This window comes from Zea mays, chromosome 6, assembly GCF_902167145.1.
Source record: "Zea mays cultivar B73 chromosome 6, Zm-B73-REFERENCE-NAM-5.0, whole genome shotgun sequence".
Taxonomy (NCBI): Eukaryota; Viridiplantae; Streptophyta; class Magnoliopsida; order Poales; family Poaceae; genus Zea; species Zea mays.
This window is the reverse complement of record NC_050101.1, coordinates 129,041,616-129,055,593: the sequence shown is the minus strand read 5'-3', so window position 1 is coordinate 129,055,593 and position 13,978 is coordinate 129,041,616. Positions and strand designations below refer to the sequence as shown.

General features: G+C 44.9%; 1 protein-coding gene and 1 long non-coding RNA gene across 7 annotated transcripts; one reads left to right on the top strand and one right to left on the bottom strand.

Annotated features, from left to right (window-relative positions):
- The first annotated feature begins 840 nt into the window (after nucleotides 1–840).
- LOC100217206 (ABA-induced protein) lies at nucleotides 841–13,726 on the top strand. Of its 6 annotated transcripts, none has more exons than XM_008649247.4 (7): nucleotides 841–962; nucleotides 2,515–2,613; nucleotides 2,728–2,877; nucleotides 3,005–3,090; nucleotides 3,610–3,710; nucleotides 12,968–13,093; nucleotides 13,178–13,708. In XM_008649247.4, exons 2-7 carry the CDS (start codon nucleotides 2,586–2,588, stop codon nucleotides 13,335–13,337), a joined length of 651 nt encoding a protein of 216 aa, XP_008647469.1. In that variant the 5' UTR covers nucleotides 841–962; nucleotides 2,515–2,585; the 3' UTR covers nucleotides 13,338–13,708.
- Nucleotides 4,954–12,375, bottom strand: LOC103629987 (uncharacterized). Its single transcript, XR_554737.4, has 3 exons — nucleotides 10,106–12,375; nucleotides 9,557–9,625; nucleotides 4,954–6,266 (listed from the first exon to the last, which is right to left on the bottom strand). It is a non-coding gene; the product is annotated as an uncharacterized lncRNA (long non-coding RNA).
- Nucleotides 13,727–13,978: the final 252 nt, after the last annotated feature.

Below are 13,978 nucleotides of genomic sequence, written 5' to 3'. Positions count from 1 at the left end.
GTGGGGCACGCCGGGGGGCGCGGGGCACGCCGGACCGAGGCCGGACGCGGGGGTGGAGGAAGGGGGCTCGCCGGGGGCGCGGCGGGGCGGGGCCGAGCCAGACGCGGGGAGGGGAGGGGCTCGCCGGGGCCGAGCGCGCGCGGGGGAGGGCGCGGCTCGCTGGGGCGGGGCCGAGGCCGGGCGCGGGGACGCCGGGGCGGCGCGGCGCTAGGGCGCGGGGTGCGCGCGAGCAGGGGAAGAAGGGAGAGGGAGGGAGAGAGAGAGAAGGGGAGGGGAGGGGAAAACTCACCTTCGGGGATCCAAATTTCGGTGATCTCGATTCCAAACCCTAGGGCACCATGGGGAGAGAGAGGTGGAAGAGGGAGAGGGAGGTTGCTGCGCGGGAGAAATCAAATGAGCCAAACAGAGCTGGGGAAGGGGGCGCGCATGGGGGAGAGGAGGGGCGCCAGGGGCGCGCGGGTCGGACCGGGTCGGGCTGGGCTGGGCTGGGCTGGACTGGATCACAACGTGGATCGAAACCCACGACACGCACGACCATTAAACGGACTCCAATCGCGAGTCGAAAACCGAAACAGAACAAGACGAACATACGACATCAGACAAAGAAGTGTGCGTCGGCATGATGCAATACCCATGACACTTAGGTTTTGGTTTATACATGACACGGACACCTGTCACCATACTGGTTTTGAACTTGGGAAGAAGGAGCAGAACGGGAAGAGAAAAGAGAGTAACGCCCGAATTTGGTGAGAGAAAAGAGGAAAAAATTCTACCCCAAATTCAGGGCGTTACAAGTATGCGCGTGACTTTCTATATATGTATGTTTGTGTTTGAAGACTCGTCCGATTGCTTTTCCCTTTCACTTGTATCTTTGTTTCAATCTGCCGGTCCTTGGTGATCTTACTCGTTCGACTAGAAATCCAAGTCACAACGATATAAGGTTCCCAACCTAGAAGTGAGCGGTAAGTTGCTATATCTATTCTGTCTTTTTGCCTATACTTGAAACCCTAACTCTGCTTTTGCTGCAACCCCTGCCTCAAAAATTCACTTGTCAATCGTGACTTTGCGCTCGACTCCGCACTTGTGAGGATATGGCACCCAGGAAAAAAAGCAGGGGGGGCTCGGTAGCTGCCATTCTTCCCCTTGACCTTAACAACTAGCTTCTGTTTCTACGGTAACTACGCCTCTCTCGTTTTTTAGCCTGATTTGTTGCACCTAGTTGAGATGGGTGTTCTTCTCGTTAAAGAATTGAGTTTGTGGAGGGTTTGGAAGGGGATTTCTGTTGCCACATAGAATACCCACGAATCTGTTATTTTTGTTCCTTTCTTATTCCGGGGATTAGGTTTACTAGTCTCCTCGTTCTTTCGCGGTCTCCTTGACTACTACTCCCTCAATCTAACCATCTGAACCCTAATTCCGTTCTCCAAGTTGCTACCTTTGTCCACCTTTGTGAAGCCTTTCTCGGGATTGCCTCACATTTTGTTTTGTGGAGGTATCTTTATCACTGCAAGTCGGGTATGGCGGGTGGTTAGCACCAGGTGGTTGGGGGAGCCAGCTTAGAACTTCGCCAAGGCAGGAAGACTGGGTATCTAGACATCTCCTTGAAGGATAGTATCAAGGTGTGATGATATGAGTGGTTTACTATGGAAATTCACAATAATTCACTGCCTCCTCGCTCTAGGAGACAGGCAGATGTTCAAATGCCTAGTTGGATAGAGGGCCCAACTGATTCTAAGGTCTCTGAGGCAAGGGTTTTGCTGGCCGAGATTGCTAGTCTGAAAGATAGAGACTTGACTGCTGAAGCCGTTATGATTGACTGTGTTGAAGAACATTTAGCCTCTGAAGTATAGATTCATATCATGAATGTTTGCCTCGAACGTTCGGATGAGCAACTTTGTGAGCTCCCGAGCACTGATGGCCCTTTTCAGTGGCCTACAAGATAGGGGTGAAATGGGCTTGCTGGCTGGGCTAGAGGTCAGTCTGCCACCTTCTCAAGAAGCCAGTGCAGTACCCCTAGCCTTACTTCGTGACGATGATACCGCTGGAGCAATAGCTCAAATATTCTTCTGAATATAGAAGCGTTAGTAACACGTACCTGTCTTAACAACCTCGATCGCCAACAACAAGTTTGGACCGGCTGGAGCAGCACGGCCGCGACCCGCGAGACACGAAACCCGGCGTCGACTGGTTTCTTTTCGCGTTGCGCGCAGGCAGAGGCAGGGCAGTGCAAGCGCAACGCAACACGGCTGGAGCGGCGGCATTCATGCAGATAACTCCCACCTCCTCACGCCACGCCACGCCACCAACGCATCCGCAGACAGCGTCAGTTTCCACCGATCGAAATCGAAACTGCCCTCGATTCCTTTCCACCCCGTCCTCTCTGTCGCCCGCTACGTCGCTGACACACCACACCGCTTTGAGGGGGGCTTGCAGCTGGAGCATCTCTGTTCCGAGTTCCTTCCTCTTTCCTCCAAGGCAAGGCTCCTCCAACTTGCGCTCCCTGTTTCTCTACAGATCCTTCTCTCCTCCTCTCGTCCTTCGTCGTCGTCGTCGTCGTCGCGTGATCTCGGCCTCCTGCGACCTCCATGGCTGGCAAAGCTGCTGCAGACACTGGTAAGTAGTAGGCCGCCAAGAAGACAGAAAGAGAGACCATGCGGATGCGGCATGTCCTTCGCGGCGCAAGTGTCGCTCTTGTAACCGCCGCGCTCCTTTCTGTGCTGGGACCAGGGAGCAACGACCGAGTCGTTGAGGTTGAGGGGTCCTCCTCCTCCTCCATGGCGGACGTGTACAAAGGCGAGCTCACGCCGCTGCAGAGGCACGTCTCCTTCTTCGACCGCAACAAGGACGGCGTCATCTACCCCTCCGAGACATACCAAGGTACGTCGTCTTCGGACAGTGTCTCTTCCTGATCATCATCGCTTGAAAACTGCAACTGCTCCAGGTCTCTGTCCGCCGGCACAGTGAAAATAACAGGATACTGGTGACCAATCATTCATTGCTGCAGGGTTCCGAGCTATCGGGTGTGGCGTCGCCCTGTCTGCTGCTGCTGCCGTCTTCGTCAACGGTGGACTTGGACCCAAGACCGTACTGGTACCAGAGCTTGAGTCACTTTGATTTCTGCATTGAAAAAAAAAAATCTGAATCATCCTTAGAGCATGCCTGCCTGCCTGCTTGGTTCGGTTTGGTTTGGTTTCGCCGGCCAGCGTCTGCAGTAGACGGAAGACGTAACCGTATTCTCAAAACCTCAGAAGATCGAATGAAGTGATATTAACAGCATCATCTAGAATTCTAGAGTCGTAAACAATATAATGGCACCCTGATCAGATAACCAACCCATAACACACCTTGAAAGTTGAAAGAGAGATGCCACTACACCACCTTTGTCTTCGGAAAAGAAAAAAAAGGCAGGCGTAAAAGCTACCTGCCGTGTCGTATGGCGTATAGCAGTATAGCTACGTGCATTCATCCACGCGAGATTCTTTTTTTTTGGTGGGGCATCTTTTCAATAATTAATGTCACATTTGATATTTCTCTATCGTCTCCCCCTGATGGAGCTGACTCTGGCTCGTTCGTGTCCGTGCATGCCTTCTCTGGCGTCGCGCGCTGAAGGAGAACGAGAAGCCTGCGCCTTTCAAGTTCCCCATCTACGTGAAGAACATCCACAGGGGCAAGCACGGCAGCGATTCGGGCGTCTACGATTCCAACGGAAGGTATCTATCTATTTCTCTAGTTGCCATCTAAATCTGGTATTCTTGTCGGAGTGACTTCTAACTGTACTGGAAGCAAAACCAAGCCGAAGAACACACGGATCATTTAGCCGGCAAGGCAAACCATAAGCAAACTAAAATTTTCATAGTGCTGACTGAGGAGACGCCTGAATTGATGCACTTTTCTTGTTTGAGTTGCGTTCTTTGTTTCTCACTAGGAAAAAGCTTACAGCTTTGGGGGGGCACAAAGGTCTGTGCTGTGTGTCGTTTGCAAAGCCAAAAGCAGCACACCTGTCAACTACTGCGTCTCCTTGATTATAAATATGCAAAAAAAAAAAAGAAGCAAGGATGGCAGAAAACATAACATTGGAAAGAGCGTACCTACTGCGTTAGTTAAACTGAACCATGAGCCAAACGAGGCTAAAAGGAAAGTTGGATCTCAGAGACGCAAAGGGATTCGAATACAGATAGTATCAGCTAGGTTGCAAAGGGTACCAATGAATATAGACATCTTTGAGTATTTAGACACGTATACGTCTCAGTTGTGAATAGATATAGATCTAAACATTTTAAAACGGTTTAGACTCGAATACGGCCGAAAAACATCGGTATCATTTGTACCCCTAGTCCCCTATACTCTATAGGATCTATGGGGAGGATGGGTTGACGATGCACTGCAGAAACAGTTCAGTCAAAGCTTAAGCTGGTGATGGGTGGGGACTCCATTATATTTTAATACTGTAGAATCGGTGAGACGAGCAGAGGGAGCTGAATGAAAGTCAATCAGATTTTTACTTTCAAACACTGAAAATAGGGCTGGAAACGAGCCGCTCGGCTCGATGTGGCTCGGTGCAGCTGCGAGTCGAGCCAGGCTCGGCTCGAGCCAGCTCGCGAGCCTTACACTAAATCACGTTTAGAGTATAAATTATATAATTTTTATTATATATAAGATAAAAAATTTATGTATAATATATTTTTAGACTACAATATAAGTGTATCACGTATCAAGTTCAAGAAATTCAATAAAATAGTTCAAAACATAATAATATGATATAATAGTATACTTGACGTTGTTAGCTCGGCTCACGAACTAGACCGAGCCGGCTCGGCTCGCAGTTCTGGCGAGCTGCAAAACCAGGCTCGGCTCGGGATCGTTTTGGCTCGCGAGCCGGCTCGAGCCGAGCCGAGCCTCACTGAGCTCGAGCCGGCTCGTCGAGCCTGAGCCAAATTTCCACCCTAACTGAAAATGAACACTCCACTTCAATTGAGATGAAGAAATGTTCAAACCATGAATACATCAGCGAACGAGTGATCTCATGATTACAAAATGTTCCTAATACTCACATGAGACCAGCAAAATAAACGGATCGTAAATCAGGCACCAAAAAGTTTGAAACGATCCAAAACATGTCATCAACAAGTGTTGTTTTCAGCAATATGAAATTCTGATCTTGAATCCAAAACTGAACCAAACGAACTCCGGTTGAGATGAAATTTTACACACACCTGAGCAAATATGTTTCCAAGATCTCCCCAAATTTTGAGCTCAATCGGATTTGTGAATCAACCGCATTTACAAATACAGCCAGAAATCGGGGTTTTCTAGAACGAGTTCAAACTAAGTTTTTCTCAAATCGCGACCAAAATCTGCAACAACTAGGTGTATGCAGTGGCCCGAAGAGTGCAACTCACCACCAATCAATCCCCAAACCAAATCCTCTCAAAATAATCAAAGGTTTTCCACCAAAACACAAGATCAGGGAAAGGGAGAAACCAAGACTATAAAACTTCAAAAATTCCAGCAAGGGTACAAAATGAGATTTGAAGCCAAAGAGCCATATGGGCCGGACCGGCGTCGCTTCCTCTGATTAAACATGAAAAATCAAGAACACAGTCGAAGTACAAAATCGTTGTGGATCCATCGGTTCAACTGGTGTCTACCTAGAGAGAAAACTAAGAGCTCTAGAATGAGTGCTCTAAACAAATGGCAGTCAAGAGATGCTGAACTAACCAATCCTTCTCTCTATTTATATAGGGTTATTCTCACTTCATAAACTACCCCTAATTACATAAAGCCTATCCACTCCACCGGGGGCGAAATGGACCAACTCTTAGGTTTTCGATCCGACGGCCACGTCATTCACACGGAGTTGCTTCACCTTGACGCACCCTCCACGATCACGCCACGTGCTGCCACCGGTTCCCTCCGGAACCGCCACCACCGAGTTTTGAGACCCAAACTCAGCAAAACCCGCCATCTGTAACGCTAGGTGGTTTTGAGGCCCAAACCACCAAACCTGTCATGAGCACTGCACCTCGGGCACGTCCTCCACGACCAGACGCGTGTCCCACCAGTCCTAGACCATGTCGGCAACACGGTCCACTCCGCCACGTCCTCGCGCAAGTGTGTGTCCCAGGTGTCAGCCACCCCGGTTGGTCACCTGGCTGCTCTGATCCGTCAGTCAAGACCCAACACTCGCCCTTCATCGCTCTCGGTCCATCAGCACGAGTCTGCATGACCTTCACCTCAGCCATCGACCATCGTCCCTTGCTCCACACCTGCACACCACAAGCCGACCGACATGGTTGCACAAGCATAATCACACACTCTGGTCAGTACACTGAATACCCTAAAGTGCTACCCGTTGACAATCACTCATCATCAACCCGAATCACAAGGGACAAGTCAACCTTGTGTTCGCAAATACTTATCCTCATGTGGTCTTCATTTGGTTAGGCATCATAACATAGAATTGGAGAAAGCGATATTATCTTATTACATTGGTACATTAGTCTGAATCTGAAACTTGAGATCTTTGCTCCTATTCTACTATTTGAGGCACACATGTAAACTTATGGCCTAGTGCCTTAGTCATTTCTAAGTGTGTAGGATGGAGTTATCAAATACACAACCTGAAACTCCCTCAACACATGTAAGAGTTGTATTGGATCATGGTTTTACAACAAATGAGGGTGGGCTATAGATTCGAGGGGTTTTCGTCACCAGTCCCCACACAGACACTTGACAGACAACTCCCTTGCTCTATAATGTAAAATGCCGCTCTTATCTTCTAAAGGCTACTTTGGCAACTCTATTTTCCCAAAGGATTCTCATTTTACCAATTGAAAATGAACTAATTTCTCTTGGAAAAAATGAAAATCCCTTGGAAAAAATAAAAATCCAAACTAGCCCTAACAGTATAATAAAAAACTGTAAATAGGTTGCATACTGAGCTGACGGAGAGAGAGAAAAAACATACTATAAGCTTACGACCAGTTTAAATGTAAGAAACAATAAATTTTATAAGAAGGGTAAATAAGTAGTTATATATTAACTAGGTACGTGCTCGTGCGTTGCCACGAACGTAAATTAGATTAGGTGTGAGATATGAATTGATATAATCCAGTCACGACACATATCTAGGCGGGGGAGTGGCGCCTAGGATGTAAATATAATTATTGTTTAATTCTAAACACTAAGGTATGTGTGGTCTGCTGGTTAGACCCAAATTTATAAAGCATGACGCTTGAATTCAAGTGCCCGCTCTGCACTATTTTTGCACGCGGGCGCTGGGCGTGCGGTGGGCCCAAAGTGTCAGCGCGTAGGTGAAGTCGTGGTTAGCACCAGGTGCCCACATTAGGTTCTTAATATAGTAGTACAGACAGCGAGAAGGGCTAACCATTATGAGTAGACTAAGAGGTAGAACTATTATGTAAGTATACTAAGAGATAGAGTATAAAGATCCTTACAAATAATGCCAGACTATGTTATTACCGGCTAAACAGAGGACCCAACACTCTTTACCCTCACATGCATATGTATGTCTTTGATTTTTGTGAAAATTGAAAGGAGTGGGTAGGTAGAGAATGAAAAGTGGCTAGGTTTAATAAAATATTATACATTGGAGCAAGTGATAGTTAATATATTGCACAATTGGTCTTCTAAACTTGTTCAAGATGACATAGATGCTCTAATAACCAAATGCTTGTCTCAACTATTAAACTTGGTCGAAGAGTCCAAGTACAATAGCCTATATCGAACCAATAGTCTATATTTAGACTTCAGAGTGTAGAAAATACTGATGGATGGATTCTCTATGTGTTTCTATCTATTGATTACACCGACCCTTTAGTCGTATAAATATGTATGCCTTTAGGCTAGCTAGACTTGGAGTACAACTCAAGTCTTTATTAGTTTAGATCTATTCTATCTATAGAACTCATATCTATAACTAGAGTTTATATCCGAAATCTCTATTTCTAACATTCCCCCTTAGTCATATGGGGAGTGAGGTGTGCTTCTGCCATCTTCGTCGCTTCCCCATCATCAATTGTGTCTCTGATAGATGGCCCTACTTCCACTGCCTTCGTCTCCATCATCGGTTGTGTTTGTGTTGGATGGTCCATCACATAGGACGGTGCCTGTGTCCCTTACCCGCATCCATTTTTGGTGCAGTCCCTTGTCTCTCCTCTATTCCCTCCCATAGTAATAGTGGGGGTGCGATGGTGACGACAGAAATGCACTTTGATTGGAGTTATTGCTAATGATTTGCTATAGACTTAGCCTTTAGTTGTCGATGTCGATGTAATTTTCATGGATGATGTAGCCGTACAAAGTTGAAGGCAAAAAATTTCATTAACGGAGCTGCAACTGTAGAATATGCACCTTGCATGTGCTGTTGGGGCGTCTTGCAAATGTTAGAGTACGTCTGATACTAGTTTCGAAGCCACTTGCTTCTGTTGTCTTCTTGTGCCTTGGATATTGTGATACTCTCGGATGTGGTTCAGATCAACACAACGACGAGAGAAAAAAGTTACTCTAATCTAACCTAAAGATTTTAACTCATGCGGCGCCCCAGGAAGGCTCCAGGTGAGATTGAATCTTCCCGGGGCGGCGCTAGTGGAAGATAGGATCGAATGACGCTACTCTATGGCTCTGTTACCATGTTGAAAATACTGATGGATTGATTCTTTGTGTGTTTCTATAAATGTGGATGCATATGGGTAGACTTGGACTACAAGAAACATCTTTATTAGTTTAGATATATTCTATGTCTATTCACTCTTATCTGTATATAGATTTTGTATCCATCTCTATTTTTAACACATAGTCATAATCAGAGTCAGCGGCTTAAAGCCACGACTGCAACAACTACTGTATACAAAGATATATATCTTTCCAATTCAGCTTTTAATCTCGACTACTATATACACAACGATATATATCTTTCCAATTTAACGTCAAATATTTCATCATCAGTCACTTGTTATTATTGAACTATATTTTGCTCGGGACCAGGTAACATACTAACATCAATCATTCGGCTAACCGATGAAGGACAGGAAAAGTGAGAGGAAGAGTTATTTACTCGCTCCGTTTTAAATTGTAGGATGTTTAATTTTTTAGATATATTGTTTATAAGACGTATTTTATATCTAACATGTATCTAAGTGTATAGCAAAAGCTATATATATCTAGAAAAAACTAAAACGTTTAATAATTTTAAATGAATGGCGTAGTTCTCTATGCCTCTTCCACTGTTTACAGAAGCTGCACACATCAATCAGACTTGTAGAATCTGTATATACAGTGATGGCCACGGTCTAGGAAAGACTGTCCGAGACAAGTATCATGTAGCACCAGCCTACGGGCCCAGTGGCGGAGCTCTATAAAATTAACGTCCCGGGCCGCTCTATAAAATTTAAAGATTACTTTAAACAGTCCCTAATATATTGTGCGGCTAAATATACCGTTAAAACAAAATATACCACAAACATAGACTAAGATAGTATTTACTTCAATTCAACATCTAAAAATACAATGAACTTAATTAAAAATATAAAAGTACCTAATTAGAGACGATTTGGTCCTTCCCCGCCTCTAATAACTTCATCAAAGTTAGCACGTGAATTTGAACCTACACATTGCAAGTTAAATATTTGTATAAAATGAGAGATAAAACATGACAATATAACTAATGAATGCAAAATGTATAAGTGAGTATAAAAATATACCACTTAAACCAGTAAAACGATTGTTTAATTCCACAATAACTTGATCATACACAATAATAAAGATCTCATTTTTTAAATGATGATAGTAAGTCACTAACTGACCTTCACATTCCCTTGAGTGACCTCGGATAGTAATTGTATCATCCATCTTTGGTACAATAATGTTATGTTGGTTATAAAAGGTCTTTACCTTATCAAACAATTCCTCACATCTATTATCACATACTTCACTAATATTCCAGAATGTGGCTCCAATCAATCCAACAGCAAGGACAATATTCTGATCTTTTCTTTGCAAACATTGTGATAAATATTTAACAATCTAGTATTTAGCTCATTGTTCACTAGTGAAAAAAAACTGAGAAAATGAGAGAAGTGCTTACAGACATTATTGGTTTGGCTTGCTGGACACCTGGCTAGCGGGCTAGCGGTTGCCTTGCTGGACGCCGGGCTAGCGGCTGGCTTGCTTGACGCCGGCTAGCTGGCCGGACGGGGAGGGGAGGCTCTGCCGCTCTGGCCTCTGGACACGGCTGCTGGAGTACTGGACGCACGGCCGGACGGTGGGACGGGGAGAAAAGTCTGGCCGACGCGAACGAGCAAGAGCAGACGGCCGGACCGCCGGAGGCCGGACGGCTGGAATGGACGCCTGGTCGACTGGCTGGGCGGTGGGCGCGGACGAGTCACGAGCGGACGGCGGACGGGACGCACGAGGAGGGAGGCAGCGGCAGCCGCTGGAGACCTTATGGTTTCATTTGGATTTTGGGCTAAAATCTCTACTATATTTTTGGGCTATGACCCGGGACACGACTCAGGTGGTCCAGGCCCAATATCTGCCCCTGCACGCGCCCCACCGAGCAGCTCCTTAAGCGTGTTACCTGCAAGACAACAAAGCTCGGTCTCCTTACCAACTTCTTGGCAGACTAAAGGGACACTAGGATTAAGACCCTCAAACACACACGTATTCCTATGCTTCCAAAGAGTTTATGCCACAAGGATGACTAGGTAATTAAACCATTTCCTCTTCTCCTTTGGCAAACTGCTGGCTGCCCAACACCACCAGGCAGAGAAAGATCGCACATCAGGTTGGGGAGCAACTGCCTGCAGACCAACACACATAATGACCGGGAGAAGACACAAGCCACAAGATTGTGTTATATATTCTCCACGTCTTGATCACAGAGGAGGCAAAGACAGTGGTGCGGCAGCCCATGCTTTGATAGGTGATCTGCTGTCCAACACCTGTTCTTGATTGCTAACCAAATGAAGAACTTGCATCGAAGAGGGGGGCATGTTTTCCAAATCCTTTTCCAAGGTGCAAACTTAACTAAACCCAAAAAGTAGGTGTTGTAAGCAGATTTAGAAGTGTACAACCCTGAATTTGTTAGCTTCCATATGTGCTGATCTGTAACAGCAGGCTGCAAGGTAAAATCATCGACTACTTCCTAGAGCTTCAGGTATTCGACAAGCACATGTAGAGTGAGGGCACCTTGGATATCAGCAGTCCAAGACCTGCAGCCCAACGTTTGAGAAACAGTGCTTTGTCTCCTTGCTCGTTTAGGAATTACTTGAAAGAGATTAGGAGCCAGCTCACCTACAGTGCAACCGTGCAGCCAACGATCTGTTCAGAATTTAGTGGTCTGACCATCCCCAACCTTGGTTTCCAGGGCAACATCGAAGAGAGCACGAGCATTATGGGGTACCTAAAATGGCGGACCTTCCTAATATCGAAAAGAATCTGTTTTTTATAGCCACAACCAATAGATGCGCAAGGCCCATCCCATTGATTCAAGGTTGAGTATCACAAGACCACCATACTGTAACGGCCTCTAACCTTTTCCCACGAGACAAGGCAATTACCTCCACTATTATTTTGGCGGCCTGCCCATAAGAATCCCCGCCAAAGTTTATCAATTGCTCTAATGACCCACTTAGGGAGATCCATAGCCATCATATGTTAGATAGGAATGGCAGTGAAGACAGCACAGACCACAACGACACCCAACACGGCTCAACAGAGAAGCCTTCCAAATTGGGAGGCTAGCTGCTATTTTGTCTATCAATGGCAGCAGATCAGCCTTTGTTGGTTTCTGAAATGTGAGAGGTATTCCAAGGTATTTTCAAGGAAAGACCTTGATCTCGCAATCCATGAGCCTAGAAAGGAGCAGCAAAATCAGCATCAGTGCAGTTAAGGGGAGTCACCGAGCTTTTACTGAAATTAGTCCGTAGTCCAGAGGCATGACCAAAAGCATCTAGCAGCTGAGATATGAGAGATAAATCATTTCGAGTTGGTCTGAGGAACAAAATCACATCATCAGCATATAAAGAAATCCGGTGCTTTGCTTGAAGAACATCCAATGGTTCTAGGAAATTTTCATGGGCAGCTTTGGTAACTAAAGCATTTAAGACCTCCATGGCTAGCAGAAATAACATTGGTGAGAAAGGGTCTCCCTGCCTCAACCCCAATGATGCAAAATTGGACTTCCTGGCTCACCATTAACCAGGACAAGAGTGGAGGAGGTGGAGAGAAGAAGACATAAGAGGTTACACCATTTACGACTGGAAGCCAAATATTGTAAGACCTCTAACAAAAAATCCCAAGAAACCGAATCAAACGCTTTAGTAATATCCAACTTGAGGAGGATGTGAGGTTCCTTCTTCCTGTATAAGCATCTAGCCATTTGTTGCACAAACAAAAAATTATCGTGTATGCTTCTCCCCTTGACAAAGTCACTTTGATCGATTGACACCATATCTGGCAGCCGGGACGCCTAACGATTGGCTAAGAGCTTTGTGACCAACTTGGCAAAAATGTGGACAAGATTGATCATGTAGGGTCGTTTGTTGTCATTGCGTGTGGCGCGCTTGTTCTCTAGAGTGTTGGTGTGGCGAGGGGCAGTCCACATGCCTCCCCTCATGTGATGTATTATTATCTTTCTTTCTTAATGAAATGACACGTAGCTACCTTACGTCGTTTAAGAAAAAAAAAGTATCAGTGTTGCCTAAGGCTAGTTAAAGAAAAGGGTACTACGAGTCTAAGACCTAAGTGAAGATACTAAGGAATTGGATGTGTTTGGTTTCATTTTGTAAATTATCATTATTAGCCCTTTTGCCAAGACGAGTCAAGATACAGAGAAACATGACCTCATGTCTTATCTTGCTAAAAAACAGGTCTCTCATAAACGAGTACAAAAACTCAGTAAATAGCCTGAAAATAATATCTGACTACAGTATGTATCAACTTGCAGATTTGTACCTGAAAAGTTTGAGGAGATTTTCAAGAAGTATGCCCACACGAGGCCTGATGCCCTTACAGGCAAAGAGCTACAGGAGATGATGAAAGCAAACAGAGAACCCAAGGACTTGAAAGGATGGTAAGTTCTCTACAGTACTTGACAAGCAATATACTTGCTCCCTTTGATCTGAATGTTTTTTCTTCTTCTGCAAAATTACCGCAGGCTGGGTGGCTTCACAGAGTGGAAGGTGCTGTACTCCCTGTGCAAAGACAAGGACGGGTTTCTCCACAAAGACACTGTCAGGGCGGTCTACGATGGCAGCCTGTTTGAAAGGTTGGAGCAAGAGAGGAACTCAAAGAAAGAGTCGAGTAAGAAGAAATGATGAGAAATCCAGACGCTCTTATGTGGACGAGTTTGCAAGTCACGCTGTGCGTGTGGTTGGGTACTATCATAATTTGATTTATTCTATATGTTTGTCGATTCATATAACGATATTGCAAGTATTTGTCGAACGTGTTTGAATTAGCAAGACATATAGCTGTGAGCTTTGATAGCCTCCCATATTTTTTTCAGTTCATATTTTACATTAACGTTTTTGTGCGGTGCTTGAAAATATTTCGAGCGTGTTGTTGTTTTTTTTCAGTTGTCTTAGTCATGGACTCATGGTAGATTGCTACCGCTTTTAAGGCTATTGTTTGTCTAGTTTAAGCCTCTTTCATCTATATAATCAGATGCTCTTGCTCGGTTGGTTAATGGAACACCCCAAATTCCAATTTGTGAGTTCAATAATTTTTTTATTTTTTATTTGAGTTAATTACCCCTTTTACATAAATTTAGAATTGAAATAAATAAATGGTGATTGAAAATATTTTGTATGGTATGCTGGATTTTTAATTGTTGTATTTCAAGTGCAAACTTGAAATATACATTCTTATTTGAATTTGAATTTAAAACTTGAACTAGAAAAGAAAACTATAAAAAGGAATGATCAAATTAGGGTATTTTTGTGCATTTAATATAATT

Bases quoted from the DNA above. Each gene is read 5' to 3' on its own strand.
- LOC100217206 (XM_035959404.1), top strand. From the start codon at position 2,652: ATGCGGATGCGGCATGTCCTTCGCGGCGCAAGTGTCGCTCTTGTAACC. The intron at 3,091-3,609 runs GTACCAGAGCTT...CGCGCGCTGAAG, and splicing joins TTGGACCCAAGACCGTACTG to GAGAACGAGAAGCCTGCGCC. The intron at 13,094-13,177 runs GTAAGTTCTCTA...AAATTACCGCAG, and splicing joins CCCAAGGACTTGAAAGGATG to GCTGGGTGGCTTCACAGAGT.